The sequence below is a fragment of the Physella acuta genome, unplaced genomic scaffold, assembly GCF_028476545.2.
Source record: "Physella acuta isolate Inbredline_101_S28 unplaced genomic scaffold, ASM2847654v3 ptg001880l, whole genome shotgun sequence".
Lineage (NCBI taxonomy): Eukaryota > Metazoa > Mollusca > Gastropoda > Physidae > Physella > Physella acuta.
In genome coordinates, this window is record NW_026733386.1 from 39,398 (window position 1) to 58,728 (window position 19,331).

Consider the following 19,331-nt stretch of genomic DNA (forward strand, 5'->3'; position numbering starts at 1 on the left):
TAAGAGGCACGCCAAAATCACAGCAAAGAGAAAATTCCTGGATTTATTTCTAGGGTGACCCTGAGATCAACAATATATAAGTCCAAGAAAGTAAAAGTAGCTAGGGATGCTGTTGAATACACTATCTCTTCAAGCTGAATTGAAATAAACAGAAATTCAGTCTCCAGATTGAACATCAGTTAATGTTTTACTACATTGCCAAAACATCAAAAATTGTTCTGGACACTAGTGAAACAAAGATGACATTGCTGTGATTCATGATTATATTATGATTAAACAAATTAACTAACCATACAAACAGAAAAAGAGGAAATTTTAACTACATTTTTTTCTGATTTAACATTTTATTGATTACATTTATTAGCATTCACATTTTTAAACATACACTAGCAACCAATATTTTCACACATTTTTAAACATCCACCTGTGACCAATGTTTTTTCACACATTTCTCTCATCCAACAAATCAACTTATTTATTCACACACAGTCAAATCATCAATATTTTTCCACATATTTCTAATAATCAAAAAACCAATTTCTTAACATCCATCACAAAGCCACCATTTTCCATCATACATCTTCATCAATCACCAACACTTTTTGCAACATAAAATGGTTTCTATATTTTCACACACCCAATGATGAACAAAACTTTTTTGAGAAAATATATGTCATATATTTTAAAAAGTAATTATAATATCAATGATATCCAACAAATCAAAGAAAGAATTTTCTAATTCTATTAGAAAAGATTAGATCTACATAACTGTACGTACCGGGGATTAAAATTTAGTTTAGTTTCTTTTATTTTACATACAAACAATATATATTTTCATACATTTTGAAATGATATACATCTACGTACATTATTAAATGATATACATTTAAAGACATTTTAAAATGATATACATTTACAGACACTTTTTAATGGATATACATTTAAATACATGTTTAAATGGTATACATTTTCATTCATTTTGAAATTATATAAATTTGCCATACATTTTTATGAATAAACTATTAAGTTTATGCATGAAGGTGTATTTTACTTTCAAGTTTTTTGTTTACAGTTAAAGAATTTCATTTTAAAAAAAAATTAAAAGTCGCTTCCCTTGCTTATGTAAATAAAATGAATTCTAATGTACAAGTACAAGGAAAATATACATAGGTTTATACACATATTTTAGTGTACCCTGCAAGAGTTGGAAATAAAACAGCTTTTTTTTACATTCTTATATGAAACATTTACCGTACACAGTGAAGCTGTGGGTGACAGAACAAATGCTGCATAAATCATGACAGACCCATCATTACATGAGTGCAGGAAAAACTATGAACACATTTTTTCTTTAATTGGAAAATGGAATAAGTCCTGTTATAGTGAAGCATTAAACAAAAAACATTGTAGGATTATCAAATAGTTTAAGACCCAAAAAAACAACAACACAATACCTTAAGACTAAAACAGTAGGGATCAAAAGGCAACATAAAGAGTTAATAAATGTTGCTATTGATAAAAAATCAAATTCAAATGAAGTTCATTTTTATCAAGTTTTAAATCAACATTGCATTGAAAATTTAACATGAAAAAGATAGTAGCCATAATAAATGCCAACTTTCTAAAACAAAACTCATCTAACACAACACAATCTCTAAAAACTGTAACATTAAATCACAGCTAGTCAGTGAGAGGTCAGTTATACAGCAAGATCAGCTATTCAGTGAGGTCACAGCTATACAACAAGGTCACAGCTATGTAAAGTCTCAGCTATACAGCGAGGTCATTTATTCATCATGGCTGACAGTTATTCAGCTACCACCTGGCATAGAGAAATAAGTTACAACCATACAAGATCCTGCAGGCTCTAAAGATTTATACAATCAGGGCATCTTTTCATGAAACACAAGGGGAGAGAAAAAAATCATCTTTTAATCGTCATCCGAGTCCACATCCTGGTTGTCTTCATCATCTTCCTCGGGCATGGGAAATCTCAAAATGGCAGCAACACCAGACAACTGACCCAGCTCTGTAGAGGTGAACAGCAATAGAAAAATGGAGGTGGCAAAGACACAAAAATCAACAAATAAACATTTCTACATTAAATTTTTGAAAGACTGCATTAAATGTTGAAAGAGCAATCTTTAGTATCAAGTTATTAGTTATTGGATAATTTTTAGAATAGATTGAAAAGATAATCAATACTAAATTTTTTAAGCTGATTTATTTTTTTTCCAAAATGAATGAAATGAAAAAATGATCCAATGGCTTTAACTGAAACAGATGATAAGAGCATACGACTGTTAAGTCTTGGGTTTGGACTCAGCGTAAAAGTCCATAGAGTGTCGGTACCTGACTCAAGTTAAGGGGAAAATAAAGGAACTGGGTATAGTGCTGACCACACTATCCCTTCAGGGACATTCTACTGACACAAACCCTGATTCCAACTTAAAACTTATGGGTTAGCAGTCGTATGCACTCCCAACCGATCCCCACATTCCATAATCTTCATAAAATATAATTCTTATTACTCAAAAAAGATTAGTATTCGTTTGACAGTAACTTTCAAGCACCCCTGAAGGTACCCCCCACCACCCCCAAGTTTGACTTACGTTCTCCCGAGACATGCAGGCTGGAAAAAATCTTGACCTCCGCGCCATTTTCCTTCACAGAGTCCACCAGTGAGACATAACGTTTCCTCTGGGCTATGTCTTGCGCCCTGAGAAAAAAACAACAGCTGTTTGAATTCATGGTGAAAGGTGAGGATTTTCTAAGTCAACAGTTACCCTTTGAGGCCACGGCTTCACAACAGATCAACTGTACATATAAAAAGTTCCAAAGATATCGCCAGTACTAGAGGCCAGATGAAGAAATCATAAAGTAAGCACTAGATTGGAACCCACAAATGCAGGAAAATACAGAAAGGCATAGAAAATCCTGGATAAGGTCGACTGAAAGTGAAGAAACGTCTACTAGGCTTAAATTAGATGAGTTAAAGAGAGCTTTCAAAATAGTCTAATGGAGAAGTGTAGTTTCATCCCTTTGCTTCTCAGGGGTTCCACAGGTTTAAGTAAATAACAGGACTATTAATACAATGACAGCAACTTACCTAAAGAGCTCATCAGATACCATCAGAAGTTCAATGGCTTGTTGCTCTGCTGCCCTTTCACAGTGACGAATACTAAAATATATAAACATATAAATGAATGGTTTAATTTTGATGGAAATACTAATATACGGAACCAACCATAAAAAATAGAAATGTACAAATAAACCAATAAGAAGAAAAGAAATGTACCCATAGTAAGCCCTATCAGGATCAGTCTGCAGCATGGTGTAGAAGTCATCCAATGCTTTCACTTCACCTGCAGCTTTGGTGTCAGCCAGTTTCACAGCTATACTAGGGTCAGCTAACACTTCTATAGGGAACAATTTAGAAATATTATATTCTACATGGTAAAATTAAATCCTAATCCTAATATATAATGGGCCACTAATCAAAAATTGTTCTGGACACTAGTGAAACAAAGATGACATTGCTGTGATTCATGATTATATTATGATTAAACAAATTAACTAACCATACAAACAGAAAAAGAGGAAATTTTAACTACATTTTTTTCTGATTTAACATTTTATTGATTACATTTATTAGCATTCACATTTTTAAACATACACTAGCAACCAATATTTTCACACATTTTTAAACATCCACCTGTGACCAATGTTTTTTCACACATTTCTCTCATCCAACAAATCAACTTATTTATTCACACACAGTCAAATCATCAATATTTTTCCACATATTTCTAATAATCAAAAAACCAATTTCTTAACATCCATCACAAAGCCACCATTTTCCATCATACATCTTCATCAATCACCAACACTTTTTGCAACATAAAATGGTTTCTATATTTTCACACACCCAATGATGAACAAAACTTTTTTGAGAAAATATATGTCATATATTTTAAAAAGTAATTATAATATCAATGATATCCAACAAATCAAAGAAAGAATTTTCTAATTCTATTAGAAAAGATTAGATCTACATAACTGTACGTACCGGGGATTAAAATTTAGTTTAGTTTCTTTTATTTTACATACAAACAATATATATTTTCATACATTTTGAAATGATATACATCTACGTACATTATTAAATGATATACATTTAAAGACATTTTAAAATGATATACATTTACAGACACTTTTTAATGGATATACATTTAAATACATGTTTAAATGGTATACATTTTCATTCATTTTGAAATTATATAAATTTGCCATACATTTTTATGAATAAACTATTAAGTTTATGCATGAAGGTGTATTTTACTTTCAAGTTTTTTGTTTACAGTTAAAGAATTTCATTTTTAAAAAAAATTAAAAGTCGCTTCCCTTGCTTATGTAAATAAAATGAATTCTAATGTACAAGTACAAGGAAAATATACATAGGTTTATACACATATTTTAGTGTACCCTGCAAGAGTTGGAAATAAAACAGCTTTTTTTTACATTCTTATATGAAACATTTACCGTACACAGTGAAGCTGTGGGTGACAGAACAAATGCTGCATAAATCATGACAGACCCATCATTACATGAGTGCAGGAAAAACTATGAACACATTTTTTCTTTAATTGGAAAATGGAATAAGTCCTGTTATAGTGAAGCATTAAACAAAAAACATTGTAGGATTATCAAATAGTTTAAGACCCAAAAAAACAACAACACAATACCTTAAGACTAAAACAGTAGGGATCAAAAGGCAACATAAAGAGTTAATAAATGTTGCTATTGATAAAAAATCAAATTCAAATGAAGTTCATTTTTATCAAGTTTTAAATCAACATTGCATTGAAAATTTAACATGAAAAAGATAGTAGCCATAATAAATGCCAACTTTCTAAAACAAAACTCATCTAACACAACACAATCTCTAAAAACTGTAACATTAAATCACAGCTAGTCAGTGAGAGGTCAGTTATTCAGCAAGATCAGCTATTCAGTGAGGTCACAGCTATACAACAAGGTCACAGCTATGTAAAGTCTCAGCTATACAGCGAGGTCATTTATTCATCATGGCTGACAGTTATTCAGCTACCACCTGGCATAGAGAAATAAGTTACAACCATACAAGATCCTGCAGGCTCTAAAGATTTATACAATCAGGGCATCTTTTCATGAAACACAAAAATCATCTTTTAATCATCATCCGAGTCCACGTCCTGGTTGTCTTCATCATCTTCCTCCGGCATGGGGAATCTCAAAATGGCAGCAACGCCAGACAACTGGCCCAGCTCTGTCGAGGTGAACAGCAATAGAAAAATGGAGGTGGAAAACAAAGACACAAAAATCAACAAATAAACATTTCTACAATTAATTTTTGATAGACTGCAATAAATGTTGAAAGAGCAATCTTTAGTTTCAAATTATTAGTTATTGGATATTTTTTAGAAGAAAGAGATTGAAAAGATAATCAATATTATATTTTTTTAAACTGATTTTTTTATATTCCAAAATGAATGAAATGAAAAAATGGTCCGATGGCTTAAAACAGATGGTAAGAGCGTATGACTGTTAAGTCTCGGGTTTGGACTCAGCGTAAGAGTCTATAGGGTGTCGCCAAGTCAACAGAACTCTGATGGGTACCTGACTCAAGTTGGGGAAAGTAAAGGAACTGGGCATAGTGCTGACCACACTATCCCTTCAGGGACATTCTACTGACACAAACCCTGATTCTAACTTAAAACTTATGGGTTAGCAGTCGTATGCACTACCACCCGATCCCCACATTCCATAATCTTCATAAAATATAATTCTAATTACTCAAAACAGATTAATAATATTTGTTTGATAGCAACTTTAAAGCACTCCTGAAGGTACCCCCCCCCCCCCCCCCGACCCAAGTTTGACTTACGTTCTCCTGAGACATGCAGGCTGGAAAAAATCTTGACCTCCGCGCCATTTTCCTTCACAGAGTCCACCAGTGAGACATAACGTTTCCTCTGGGCTATGTCTTGCGCCCTGAAAAAAAAACAGCTGTTCGAATCATGGTGAAAGGTGAGGATTCACTAAGTCAACGGTTACCCTTTAAGACCACGGCTTTACAACAGATCAACAGTATAACAAGTTCCAAAGATATAGTCAGTACTAGAGGCCAGATGAAGACATCATAAAGTAAGCACTAGATTGGAACCCACAAATGCAGGAAAATACAGAAAGGCATAGAAAATCCTGGATAAGGTCGACTGAAAGTGAAGAAACGTCTACTAGGCTTAAATTAGATGAATTAAAGAGAGCTTTCAAAATAGCTTATTGGAGAAGTGTAGTTGCATCCCATTGCTTCTCAGGGGTTCCACAGGATTAAGTAAGTAACAGTGCTATTAAGACCATGACAACAACTTACCTAAAGAGCTCATCAGATACCATCAGAAGTTCAATGGCTTGCTGCTCTGCTGCCCTTTCACAGTGACGAATACTAAAACAAATAAACATAGAAATGGATGGTTTGATTTTGATGGAAATACTAATATATGGAACCAACCATAAAAATTAGAAATGTACAAGTAAGCTAATAAGAAGAAAAGAAATGTACCCATAATAAGCCCTATCAGGATCAGTCTGCAGCATGGTGTAGAAGTCATCCAATGCTTTCACTTCACCTGCAGCTTTGGTGTCAGCCAGCTTCACAGCTATGCTAGGGTCAGCTAACACTTCTATAGGGAACAATTTAGAAATATTAGCTTCAGAGCTATGCTAGGGTCAGCTAACACTTCTATAGGGAACAATTTAGAAATATTAGCTTCACAGCTATGCTAGGGTCAGCTAACACTTCTAAAGGGAACAATTTAGAAATATTATAGCTATGTTAGGGTCAGCTAACACTTATAAAGGGAACAATTTAGAAATATTAGATCCACAAAAGATCTTAATTGACTTTCATTAATAATATGTCACATTAAAAAAAAGAGTCTACTATTTTTTAAAAATGCAATATCCCTACTTCGATATATGTCATCTCTGAGTAGCATTATATTGTTGCCACAGGAAAATCTAGTTTTTCTTTACCCAAGAATAATAAACTCTTAAAAAAAAAAACCACATTAAAATTAAATATTTATATAGCAGGATGGCCAGGAAAAATTAACCCTCTTACAAATCCACTTTATATATCATAATCCAAAATGGTTGTTTATTAACGCTTATCAATGGCATAAAACATTTTAATATAAAAAAACAATCAAATATTATAAAATATTATAAATATTTAAATTATTGAAAATATTAATAGAAAATGAATCAGCAGAAGAAGTTGCAAACTTGTTGGGCAAACCAACCTTTCAAAGAGTGCTTGAACCCTGAAGAAGAATGCACCAGAACAAACTTTGACCTGTTGTCGATGATAGACTTGTCATCCATCTTGACAGCTTGAGCAAATAAATAGTCAGCAAATTGGTCCTGGAGTGATGAGAAAGGGCAGGGCATTACATGGGTGTTTCATGATAAGTTTTTCATACTCTGTAGTGGCTACCATACTAAAAGATTTTTACCTTCACAAATCCAGGACTTGCTATAAGAACACACTTCACAACTGGTGAGAAGATCATAATGGTTTTGTTGTATTTGATAAGCAGGGGTGTGGGTGGGTGTGTGAGTGAAAGCAGGAGGAGTATAATAGGACACAATTTGATTACTGACTCACATTACAAAAGAAATTAAAACCCTTATGATAAATATTTTACTTTTAACTTATAAAAGCTAAATCACTCCTGCCCCACTGAAAATTAAATCAGTAATCCATTCTCCCTCACAAGCATATATTTAAAGTTGATAACTGTTTTAACTTTAATTATAATCATGATTCTAATAGTCAAAATGTTATATGTAATAAACACAAAAAATTCGTTAATGTGTACACTTACTGTCTAACAAATGTTAAGTTAAAAAATGAACAGTGGAACAAAACTTACTATCAAAGTTAACATGGCGCTGGAAAGCTTGGATGATCTGATCATAAAACCTGTGTAGACCCTGTAAAAAAAATAATACAATTACACTTTAAACATCTTTCCTTTCCAGACAATAACACATACTACAGTGTCATTTGATCTGTGTCCAAAATTTCTAACACCAGAAAACCATAAAAAGTAGAAATTACTAACATCTAGCTATAAATTCAGAAACACAACAGAAATAAATAGTTTAAATAATTCACTAGACATAAATGGTACGATTTATAGGCCTAAATTATTCTATGAACCCTATTCATTTAAATACTGATATCACTACATTCACAAATCACTCTATGAACCCTATTCATTTAAATACTGACATCACCATTCACAAATCACTCTATGAAACCTACTCATTTAAATACTGATATCACTACATTCACAGAACAAACTGAGCCGATACCTTAGTGTGCTGGTCACACATGCCCTTCCTTTTCCTTGGTATATTAGTCTCTACTTTTGCCCTGACCAGCGTCATGCTGGGGGTCACCAAGCATACATGTGCGATCCCCTCCTGCATGATGATAGCCATCAGATCTGCGTGCTGGACCGGGTCACAAGCCATTTCTGCAACATTTTTTTAAATTTCTGTATTTTTAACTTTTTATAAAGTATAGCTTTATTTATAAACTACTAACCTACAGTAAATCAAGTATCTTAACCATTAATGACCAATTACGCTCGCGACCCATATCGCCCGCTGGTGACTAAGTTAATAACTCATTATTTACTATGCAGTGTAACTGATACACGTAATCTGGCCCAGTGTGAATAGTGAGAGGCAAATAAACCTTAAATTAATTACCTATCCTTTCAAGACTGACACTGTCCCACTCATGCTTGCAGAGGGTGAATTGTCTGTTCATCTCCAAAAGCAAAGTATGATAGGCTCCCATCTGTACATGACAGAAAGAAAATGTTTTAAAGTATGATTGGCTCCCATCTGTACATGACAGAAAGAAAATGTTTTAAAGTATGATAGGCTCCCATCTGTACATGACAGAAAGAAAATGTTTTAAAGTATGATAGGCTCCCATCTGTACATGACAGAAAGAAAATGTTTTAAAGTATGATAGGCTCCCATCTGAACATGACAGAAAAAAAAATGTGTATAAAGTTGTGCTGGCCACCATGTGTAAAGACAGAAAGACTTGAATTTTATATAATATCCTCTAAAACTTGGATCATTTATAAACTTCAAATAATAACCAAGAACATAACTTCCCATATTTACCAAACAATTACCCTCCAATGGTTAAAACAAACTTACTTTCCCAAAGTTACCATCAACATACCTTCAAATATTTACCATTAACAATTTACTATGAATATGCTTTCACACAGTTACCACAAACCTACCATCCCATATTTACCACAAACCTACCTTGACATATTGATTCTCCTGTATATTTCTGTTTACCACAAACATACCATCACATATTTACCACAAACATACCTTCACATATTGATTCTCCTGTATATTTCTGCCACTGACGCGCAGCACACAAGCCTGGGTATCAAAATCTATCCCCTCCACCTGTACAGTCAGAGTTGTCCTGACTTTATTTACACTCACACTCCCTGTAGCTGACTCATTTTGAACTTTCCTGAAATATAAACAAAACTACTGAAATATTTAACTGTTAAAAGTATATGTTTATATAAATTCTATGTAAATTCAATAGGGGGGGAAAGAAACTATGGCTACCCTGTTTATCACAGGAAGCAAATCAATGTTACGTTACATGAACTCTTATTATCCTGAGGTCAATAATTGAATACCTGATTGTGGTCGAGCGAATAGTGTCCCCAACTGAAACAAGATTATATGTATGCCACATATCTTCAGATTCTTCTGGAACCAGGGTCACTGACCTGAAAAAAAAACCAGTGCTTTAATAAAATTTACTAGAATTAAATAAAAACCAAGACACATGTAAAAAATTTCAGCACTCTTTAATTACCCATAAATTAATGTTTACAAATAGTGTTAATAATGTTGATCATCATTCTTCTTTTTCATCACTTGACAAAGCTTTCCAGTCTCCATAGTCTCCTGCCACTCTTTTCAGCTGTTCCCCTTCCTATCCTTTCAGCCTCCTGCTGCATGCTGTGTTGAGATGTCTTCTTGGGTCAATCTCTATGTCGTTTGCCTTGGAGGTTACATTCTGTTTGGCTCTATTGTTAGTTTCTTTCCTAAGCATGAGCCCAATCCATTACCATTTTCTTTCCGTGATTTGACTTTCAATTGTTTCCTCTCCACACATTTCCCAGATTTATGTTTTCTACCTTGTTATTTTAATTTTTATATAGGCCTACTCCTTAAAAAAAGTTCCCCTTTCAAACCTGACGGTCTATAGGGCAAGTGAAGAAGAGTTCACTTGTTTCTGTGACCTCGGCATATGAAGGGATAGTGTGGTCAGGTAGTGAGTTAGGTACCCATCTAAGTTGGGTGGACTCAGGGACGGTCTACTGACTTGAAACCAGATTCGAACTCGAGACTTACGGGTTAGCAGTCAAGCTCTCTACCGCTAGACCGCTCCGCCCCCTACTCCTTAGGCATCTATTTATTAAAGTCTGGATTCATTTTGTTGTTTACTCTATTTTTCACCATGTCTCAGATCTATAACTGTAAAGCAGAACTGCTATAACCTTAGAGACATAAAGATTCTTCCTTTTGTTCTTTTAATAGATGTTTGATAATGTCTAGACAATTCTAAGATTGGCAAATGTGAGGCTAGGTTTATTCAGCTTTTGTTGATGTCTCCTGCCTGTTCCTCCCGACACACTGACCACACTTGCGAGATGTATAAAGCTGTCTACTTGATCATGGGACTACATGTATTAGACGTATAGGCCTAATGTTTGGCTTACCACAAATTAGGCTTCAAATAATTTCCTTCATAAATTTTATTAGACTTGACTTAAGCCTTAAGCTCTTCATGTCCTCTTTAATTATTAAACTAATTAAACCATAGGGTAGTGAAAGACCTTTAAATGCTTGATTAATAGTATGAATTTTCTTCTCGCAATTCACCATCTTTTCATTTACTATTTAGCATCTAGTATTTAGTACTAGATCTAGGTCTATTTAGTATTTTGATTTAGCCACTTAGCGTAACTTTCATATCTCATTTTTTTTTTTACAAGACCCCACAAAAATATACGGGGATGGTAGGCTATTTATTTAAATTAATTATATAGGCCCTAATAAATAGGCCTAAATAAAAAAAAATATTAATTTAAATAATTAGATCAACCCTATGAATCCCGAGAGATCGTCCCCCTGAGGTGGCCTAGATTAGATAAAATAATAATAATAGTAAAATAATAGATAGGCCTATATTACGACAGAAAAAAGACTTTACTTAGTCTAGCATCTAGATCTATCTAGATCTAGACCTAGATCTATAAGACTAGATCTAGATTCTAGATAAGAAGAGATTGAAGAACGAGAAGACATGGACGGACATGGCGATGCGAAGAAACAGAAATTGAGAATGAGTCAGACAACACTTAAAAAATTTAAAACAACACTGATCTCTTACCCTGCATTGTTTTTATCGATATTTCTGTTCGTTAGCTTCATTTTACTGTTATAGTTTCACATAAGCTTTCTTATATAAATAAAACATAACATCACAGATAGTGGCGCAAAATGTAAAAAAAATGTGGACTCGTTCCGTGGCATTTCCCAAGTTGATGAAATATAGTCGAAGGGAGAAGACTCTGTAATATCGGCAAAATTATTGCGAGTTAGAGTTCTTACTATTGTTAAACTACTTTCCGAAATATAAGTGAAGTTACGTAAATAAACGTTGGACAGGAAATTCTAGGTTAAGCCGATAATACCTCAATAAAAATATAAACTACACAACAGGGGGTGAATATTAAAACAGCATACATTTAGGGCCTATATGAAAGGCACTGCTTTTGTTTGTGATCGTTGTGTTGTCCCATTTTTTTTTAAAATTTGCACAATTCAGTGGGTTGGGTTTTTAATTTAAAAAATAATTTTAAAATAAATACATGCAGCAATAAAGCACACAATGAATAACTATATAATTTACACCGTATACTTTAATCAGAGTCCGCCGCACCACCGAAATTTTAAGTGCGTCCCCTCCCACCCCTCGAGGAAAAATGTCTGAAAGAAACCCTGGCTGTTCGCAGTGTAGATATATAAATTATAAATAATGAATAGTGGCTTGTCCGCTCGGCGACTCATTCCGACGCACGTGAAGAATGTGATGGGATGCTAACTCGATAGTTGGTAATCCGATTGCCCAATGGGTTATCCATACACGACTTCAAACTCCTATAATAGGGCGGAACTGGTGGGGTTCGGACGCAGAGTTTCTTCGAGGCATCTCTTCTTCGGGAAGGGGGGGGGGTCTACCGCCCCCCCCCCCGATGTGTGTCCAGGAGGTAAAGTGTGACGACACACTTTTGTACTTTAAAAAGAAATGTTGGAAGCTGAATTTCAGCCGTTATTTTGCGATTTAAAAAAAAATGATTTGAAAATAGTGATAGGTCTATAGTATAGTCAATGCGTTGATTGAACTCACCCAGTCAGCACACATATATTGGCCCAATATTGGCTAAACATTGGTTACCAATATTGGCTACATCTTGGTGCAACATTGGCTTAACCTTGGCGAAACATTGGTAGTGAAACTCGGCATGATGTTGGCGCAATGTTGGCACAATATTGGCTATATCCCGGCTACATATTGGCCCAACATTGGCTAGATCTTGGCCAAATATTGGCTATATCCCGGCTACATATTGGCCCAACATTGGCTATATCCCGGCTACATATTGGCCCAATATTGGCTACATCTTGGCTCAATATTGGCTATATCTTGGCCCAATATTGTCTATATCATGGTTACATCTTGGCCCAATATTGGCTACATCTTGGCTCAATAATGGCTATATCTTGGCCCAATATTGGCTATACCTTGGCTCATCCTGTATTATATCCTGGCTACATCTTGGCCCAATAATGGCTATATCTCGGCTATACCTTGGCTCAGCCTGTATTATATCCTGGCTACATCTTGGCTCAATTTTTTATTTTTAGCATACAAAAAGATCCATTCTCATATCAGTCATAATATTTACAAAGGTAATTTCAAAATGTGAAAGAAATTTTAATCAAAATGTAGTAAAGCAGCAATACATACACAAGAACTGCTCATCTATTAAAATCTGTATTATACCATCCATTCAATTGTAAGAAAATTATAACTATACTATAAAGTATTGATTGAAAAAGAATAAGTAAATTATAGTGTAGTAACTTTCATTTTGACTTTTATACAAACAAATTAAAACAAATATACAAAACATTTTCATATAATGTAACAGATGTTAAGCAGGCCTACAGTTTAAATTAAACTAATGTAAAAACTTAATTTACTGTACAAGAATACAGAAGCTGTCTTGTACTATGATACGTAAACATAACATTAAAAATAAAAAGTATAAAATATTTGTCTAACAACATTTAATTGCATAGCTCGTTTAAGTATTCTAATTAAGGTTTACATTTTAATGCTGGACCAGTCTGCCTTGTCCATAAATAACAGAACGAAAATATGTTCAGGATCTCTAGATTATAATTGTGGTTAAATAGTGTTGAAATGAATGCCATTGTGTATACAAAATGTACAATCTTTCAAAAGACAGATGGTTCGAGGGTTTATACGCATTGTGTAGAACAGGAATATCACTGCGATATTTAATAAATGTTTTTTTGTCTCGAGTATGAGGTATTTAATTATAGTAAACTGAATATATATTAATTTACTTCATTAATTAGAAATAAATATCACCAGCAGAAGTATTGTCAATACAAATGTTGCAAGCTTTTTTCAGATTGTACAGTGAAACTAAATAATGAAAGAAATTTGCAACTAATTCTTTAAAGAAAAAAATGTCAATTGTATATTTCATTTAGGGCATTAAATCTACACTAAACATACATACAATGCCAACTTAAATTATTATATTATTACAAAAGGAAACAATTTATTAATTTAAAATCAGCATTGTTCTTAGACTATTTTGGTAAGAGCATCTTTTCTTTTCGTTAAGCACTTAAATGCAATATGTATTAAACTGTTAACCTGATCCATCTGATCAAATTTTTTTTTTTAAATCTGATCTAAAATTATTACGAAAATCACTGTTGTCCTCATTCTTGTGGACCCTTGTGGAGCTGAGAGACACAACCACACCTCTCTATTTTTATACTTGGTTTTAGGAGATTCCCCAAAGTTGTGTCCATAACACTCTGCCTGCTTGTGTTTTGTTGGTTTCTGATATTTTCCATGTTTGTTTTGGATAACAAACTTTCTCTTTCCTTTGGGATTCAAATCCAATAAAAGCCTGGTTGTTGATTTGTGCAAGGTATGTCATAATCCATCCACATTCTAAAAAAGAAAAGTTACACACTAAAAGTCATTTATGAAATAATTACAACCATACACTGCTCATTTTGCACTAAATTTATTATGTTTATTTTATTTTGCACTGCACTGAACATACAACAAGAAGCCCCTAACATCATGTTTGCTACCTTGTAACGATATATTATATAGGTATAAAGACTGGTGGTCTGGGGTGTTCATGCTACCCAGGTAACACTTATACTGCATATATATATATATATATATATATATATATATATATATATATATATATATATATATATATATATATATTTATAAACAAAAGTGAAAAAAAAAGACCTGGTAATAAAAAAAATAATAGTATGTATATAAATATTATAAACCCCTTACCCTATGTCTCTGAGCTAAGAAGGTGCCAGACAACTTTTGAGCAATTTCATCAACTTTATCAATTCAGTAATTGAACGATTAGACCCTTCAGAGTGACCCAGAAGTAATGCTTGTGGTCTGAAATTATTTTACTAATATCAGTAAAGGCATTAACTACACATGCTGATCAATACATGCAAGCAAAAATTACTAAATGAAAATTATTATTCACTTTGAAACAATTAAACTTACAGTTGTTAAGTGTTAAGAACATTTAGTCATTTTCTGGTGTAGCCAGTATTTGGTGAAGTATCAAGCAGTGGGGACCTTATAATTTATTAAAGATTGATATATCTCCAGTGGGCTGATTGATATACACAACACCTGGAGGCCTGAAAATAAATGGCATTCTTAGTTATTAAATATAATAATAAAATGAGTGAGTGATACAATAAATGATAGCCAGATTAGATACTAATTTTTAAGTATCTCTGTTTATTTGATCTCTGTATATAAAGGATTGTGTAGTCAACACTATATCTAGCCACCTTTTTTATTTCATAGTCTTAAATTGGGTATATATCAGACTTAGGTGAACTGATGAATGTACTACTAACTTGGCTTTATGTTTAGCAATAGTGTCCTCAACCATTTGCCTACTCTGTCCTCTATATGATAATATGAGTAGTGTTGATCATTAAGTATGGCTTACTAATAGTACCATCTTATCGCTGTTGGTCATGAAATTAAGTGTTGCTCTGAGGTCTCCACACTACTATTTACACAACTTACATCTTATTCATCAAAACATGCATTAGACTGGAATCCCCAGGGAAAAAGGAGGGTGGGCCGGCCAAGGAAAACATGGAAGAGAATGGTTGAGGAGGAGGCGAAAACAGCTGGGCTCTCATGGGCACAGATTAGAGGAGCAGCCCAAAACCAAGTCCGCTGGAGATGTGTGGTTGCAGCCCTTTGCTCCCCAGGGGCCACAAAGGAGTGATGATGATGACATCTTATTCTCCCATAGGGACCTGTAACAGTAATAGAAATTTGAATGACAATCTTGAATCAATTTAGAATTCTAGTTGACTATTTTTTTTCAAAATTAATACCTATCAAAATACACTGTTTAACATGTAGAAATTTGTTCTATAATTGTGTCTACTGTTCCTCTCTCTCTCTCTCTCTCTGAATTAATTAATAAAGACAGTTTCAAATCCTTACACAAATAGGCCTAGAACAATAAAATTAAGTTTTTAAAAAAGTTAAAGTGAATGATTATTTATTAATTTATAAACATTTAAGCCCCCCCTTTCCCTGTGCGTGATAATTATACCTAAAGTTGAAAACCAATAAATACATCGATCTATCCAATAATCAATATAACCCCAAGCCCAAACGTACTTGCATACTTTTCAATACAAAAAAAAAGTGCTGTCAAAATTAACCGCCCTCTGATTACGATTTTTAGTTATTTAGTATTATTAGAATCTAGATCTAGATCTATCTAGATCTATCATAAAGGAGATTATTGTAAAATGTAATTATAGCCTAATGCCAAAATAAACAGAATATAGACTCTAGTATTATTAATATTATATAGTATAGATCTAGATCTAGGTCTAGATCTAGGCTCATTTTATTACCTCAAATAAACTACCTTTTATAACTTTTATTTGATGACTTAGGCCCATAAAGTTAAAGTTTCGAACAAAAAAATACGAGTTTTCCAGATTCTGCATAAATACAGTTATACTACTTCTCACTGTTGAACTAAAATGGCTACAGTGGGCCTACCTGTTTTACTGTGACTGGATACAAAGTGACAAAGTCTTTTGTTAAGAAAAATGGCGCAGGACCGGGATGCTGGCTTGCGAACAATAGGAAGGAATGTGAACAAAGGGACAATGGGCGACAGGGGGCCGGTGGCAGTAGCGCACACAATTTTAAAAAGATTAACAAAATGTTTAACACATGCAACGTAGTCTGTTATTGATGCTATGTTTACATTAGAGCATGATATTAAAAGATAAATTAATTTTAGTTAACATATATTAAGTTTAACAAGCATATTTAACTAAAATTTCTGCAGTGAATCCATAAATCAGTGTAATCTTGGCAGCCAAGGTAAAAACGGTTAAATATCAAGGTATCAAGGGATGCAAGCATGTACAAATCTTGGCTGTACCCTGGCGTAAGCTTGTCCAATGTTTGGCCATGATTACAACATTGGGCCAAGGTTGGGCCGACCCTGGTATTACATACTGTGTTAGCTGGGCAGTAAATATTTCAGAAAGAAATCGATTATTATATTTTTTTAATGAATTTGTTATTGCAATGATTAGGTCTATAAATGTGGTATTCACACCTTATATTTGACAGTATACGCTTCGGTTTATATTCAAAGTTTCAAAAAATTGATTAAAATAATTATTTCTTAACTAAATATAGACATAATTTAACCCCCCCCCCCCCCCGATTTAAAATAAATTCAAGCTCTGTCATTTCAAGGGTTAGAGTAGACCTATCTTCTTCTTCTGCCCATCTCGACTCACTTGCCATATGATTCAACAGTCTACTTGGTATGGTCAGAAGACACTCAAGTGGGTCTGTTGCTTTAGTACAGTTTTGAGTTTACAGTTTAAAATTAAAAGTATTGATCATTATTAATCTAGTCTTTTGTTTTATTTATGCCAAAGCCGTTGCTAGGGGAGGTAGGGTGGTGCGGCCGTCCCAGGTGCCAATCCTAGAGTAGGCAGCGCCAAATAGGGTAGTAAAAAGGAAAAAACTAATTCTCAGCTGCATTAATGTCCTAGCTGATTTAACTTCATCCTACATTTTGTGACATGAAATGTTAATTAACAGTGATTAGTAAATGGCGCCTCCAACCTTTCCAATTAAATGGGGGGGGGGGGGTGCATTTTTTTGCCAACGCAAGTACCTATAAATGACGGGGGATGGATGTGTGTGCAAATTTGATAGTTCGTACCGGGGGCCGAAATGGGCCGCTACGCTTCTGCCTGAATAAAGTCGTGGCAGTAGTGCTGTATAAAATCTGCTCATTATAATGCGGAGGACTGAGGGAGAAAATTAGATTCAACAACCTAAATATTAGTTATATTGGTCGTCAATCCGCACATTTATGACGGTTACTTAGGACCTTAGGTCCATTGATAGACACCGTATAAATAAAGCCGTAAAATTTAGGCTCCCCTCTAGGTCCTGGCCTCTCCACAAGCACCGACTGATATATTAAATAAAACTATCTTGGAAATTCGTAGCCAAGAGGCATTTAATTTTATAATTAATATCGTTTATGTCTAATGTATAGTTATATTTATTAACACTTTAACTAGTTGGTAATACATTAATAATTTAAAGCCTGCAAATAATAATTATAAAAATACGAAAAAAAAGTTTAAGTCTTGTACTTTTATAATTTTATAAAGTTATATATATGAATGCCTATGTGATATGTTTAAATAAAATAGATTATAGATCGAACCACAGAAAGTAAATTAAAAATAGGCCTATGTCTTCGCGCATTCAAATCTGTTAACAGACAAATATCGATTGCAATGATTCAGGATGTCATTATTTTTGCATTACTTGGTTTTAGTTAGCACCGAATCATTGTTTACGCGATGACGTCATAACAACACTCTTCTTGAGCTGGTGTGCTGTGTTGAAAAGCCGAGTATCGACTCTGGTTCTGATGAGTGCATGGATTATTGTATGCATATTAAATAGAACTTAAGCTCTGAAAATAAGTCTAGGAAAAGGTACAGCTTTTTAAAAAACTTTAACCATAAAAATAAAAATAAAAAATGAAATAAATTTGATATTTGCCATTATCTGCCCTGCAAATATTTTTTTTTCGGGCTCAAAATTTAACTCGAGCTCTGTCACGACTCTGTGTTAATTTGTTTTCTCTCTGTGCGATGTCTGGGCGTGGGTTTTGTCCAAGCCCGCAGGGTGCGTATGTGTAACTGTAGTAGTAATATAACACCATTGTGTGTGCTGACACACTGTAACTGTACTGTGTATCAGGTATCACTATCAGGCTCAGGTATTAATCTGGAGTCTAGACTATGACTAGAAATATATTGCGCTAGCATGACGGACTTGAGAATGCTGGTACACAAATGTTACAAGTTATTTAGATCTATTTACTTAAGACTTACAACATCCATTCAGTTTGGGCTTAGCTACTTCAGGTCTAACCCTACTACTACAAGATCTAGATCTAACTACTAGATCTATAATTAATTGAGTACTAACAGTCTTAGTTAATTAGCAAGTCTACTTGATTCTAGCCTGCTTGTTTGCAGAGTTTCTTCCAGGCATCTCCCGAAAAATTTTTACCGCCCCCCCCGAACGAAATGAAATTTATATAATTTGTATAGAAAATATATACTTTTAACAGTGTCCGCCCCCCCCCGAAGAAAGTTTACCACCCCCCCGAAAATTTCAAGTGCCCCCCCCCCCCCCGGAGAAAAAAGTCTGGAAGGAACACTGCTTG

The 19,331-nt window shown here is 33.9% G+C and overlaps 2 protein-coding genes and 1 long non-coding RNA gene across 4 annotated transcripts; all 3 read right to left on the minus strand.

Moving 5' to 3' along the window:
• Nucleotides 1-1,086: 1,086 nt before the first annotated feature.
• LOC131931036 (protein pelota homolog) lies at nucleotides 1,087-3,740 on the minus strand. Its single transcript, XM_059287719.1, has 5 exons — nucleotides 3,716-3,740; nucleotides 3,299-3,419; nucleotides 3,110-3,181; nucleotides 2,613-2,719; nucleotides 1,087-2,029 (listed from the first exon to the last, which is right to left on the minus strand). The coding sequence occupies exons 1-5, from the start codon at nucleotides 3,738-3,740 to the stop codon at nucleotides 1,932-1,934; spliced, it is 423 nt and encodes a 140-aa protein (XP_059143702.1). The 3' UTR covers nucleotides 1,087-1,931.
• Nucleotides 3,601-11,760, minus strand: LOC131931041 (protein pelota homolog). The gene is made up of 12 exons (XM_059287724.1): nucleotides 11,570-11,760; nucleotides 9,804-9,896; nucleotides 9,478-9,628; nucleotides 8,827-8,917; nucleotides 8,425-8,588; nucleotides 7,980-8,040; nucleotides 7,560-7,600; nucleotides 7,347-7,467; nucleotides 6,605-6,725; nucleotides 6,416-6,487; nucleotides 5,927-6,033; nucleotides 3,601-5,308 (listed from the first exon to the last, which is right to left on the minus strand). Exons 1-12 carry the CDS (start codon nucleotides 11,608-11,610, stop codon nucleotides 5,211-5,213), a joined length of 1,161 nt encoding a protein of 386 aa, XP_059143707.1. The 5' UTR covers nucleotides 11,611-11,760; the 3' UTR covers nucleotides 3,601-5,210.
• A 1,405-nt stretch (nucleotides 11,761-13,165) lies between these two features.
• On the minus strand, nucleotides 13,166-16,632 carry LOC131931038 (uncharacterized). 2 transcript variants are annotated; one of them, XR_009384219.1, is made up of 5 exons: nucleotides 16,607-16,632; nucleotides 15,602-15,840; nucleotides 15,062-15,201; nucleotides 14,831-14,947; nucleotides 13,166-14,461 (listed from the first exon to the last, which is right to left on the minus strand). It is a non-coding gene; the product is annotated as an uncharacterized LOC131931038 (long non-coding RNA). The 2 variants fall into 2 exon arrangements; XR_009384218.1 differs by lacking the exon at nucleotides 16,607-16,632 and having other exon boundaries at nucleotides 15,602-16,143.
• Between the last annotated feature and the right edge of the window lie 2,699 nt (nucleotides 16,633-19,331).

What these genes read in the sequence shown, in the direction of transcription:
- LOC131931036 (XM_059287719.1), bottom strand. Translation starts at nt 3,740, where the DNA reads ATGTGTGAAAAAACATTGGTCACAG. An exon ending in TGAAAAAACATTGGTCACAG is followed by an intron (nt 3,420 to 3,715) that starts GTGGATGTTTAA and finishes TGTTCCCTATAG; the next exon opens with AAGTGTTAGCTGACCCTAGT. An exon ending in CCTGATAGGGCTTACTATGG is followed by an intron (nt 3,182 to 3,298) that starts GTACATTTCTTT and finishes TATATATTTTAG; the next exon opens with TATTCGTCACTGTGAAAGGG.
- LOC131931041 (XM_059287724.1), bottom strand. Translation starts at nt 11,610, where the DNA reads ATGAAGCTAACGAACAGAAATATCGATAAAAACAATGCAGG. An exon ending in ATTCGCTCGACCACAATCAG is followed by an intron (nt 9,629 to 9,803) that starts GTATTCAATTAT and finishes TTTATATTTCAG; the next exon opens with GAAAGTTCAAAATGAGTCAG. An exon ending in CCTGATAGGGCTTATTATGG is followed by an intron (nt 6,488 to 6,604) that starts GTACATTTCTTT and finishes TATTTGTTTTAG; the next exon opens with TATTCGTCACTGTGAAAGGG.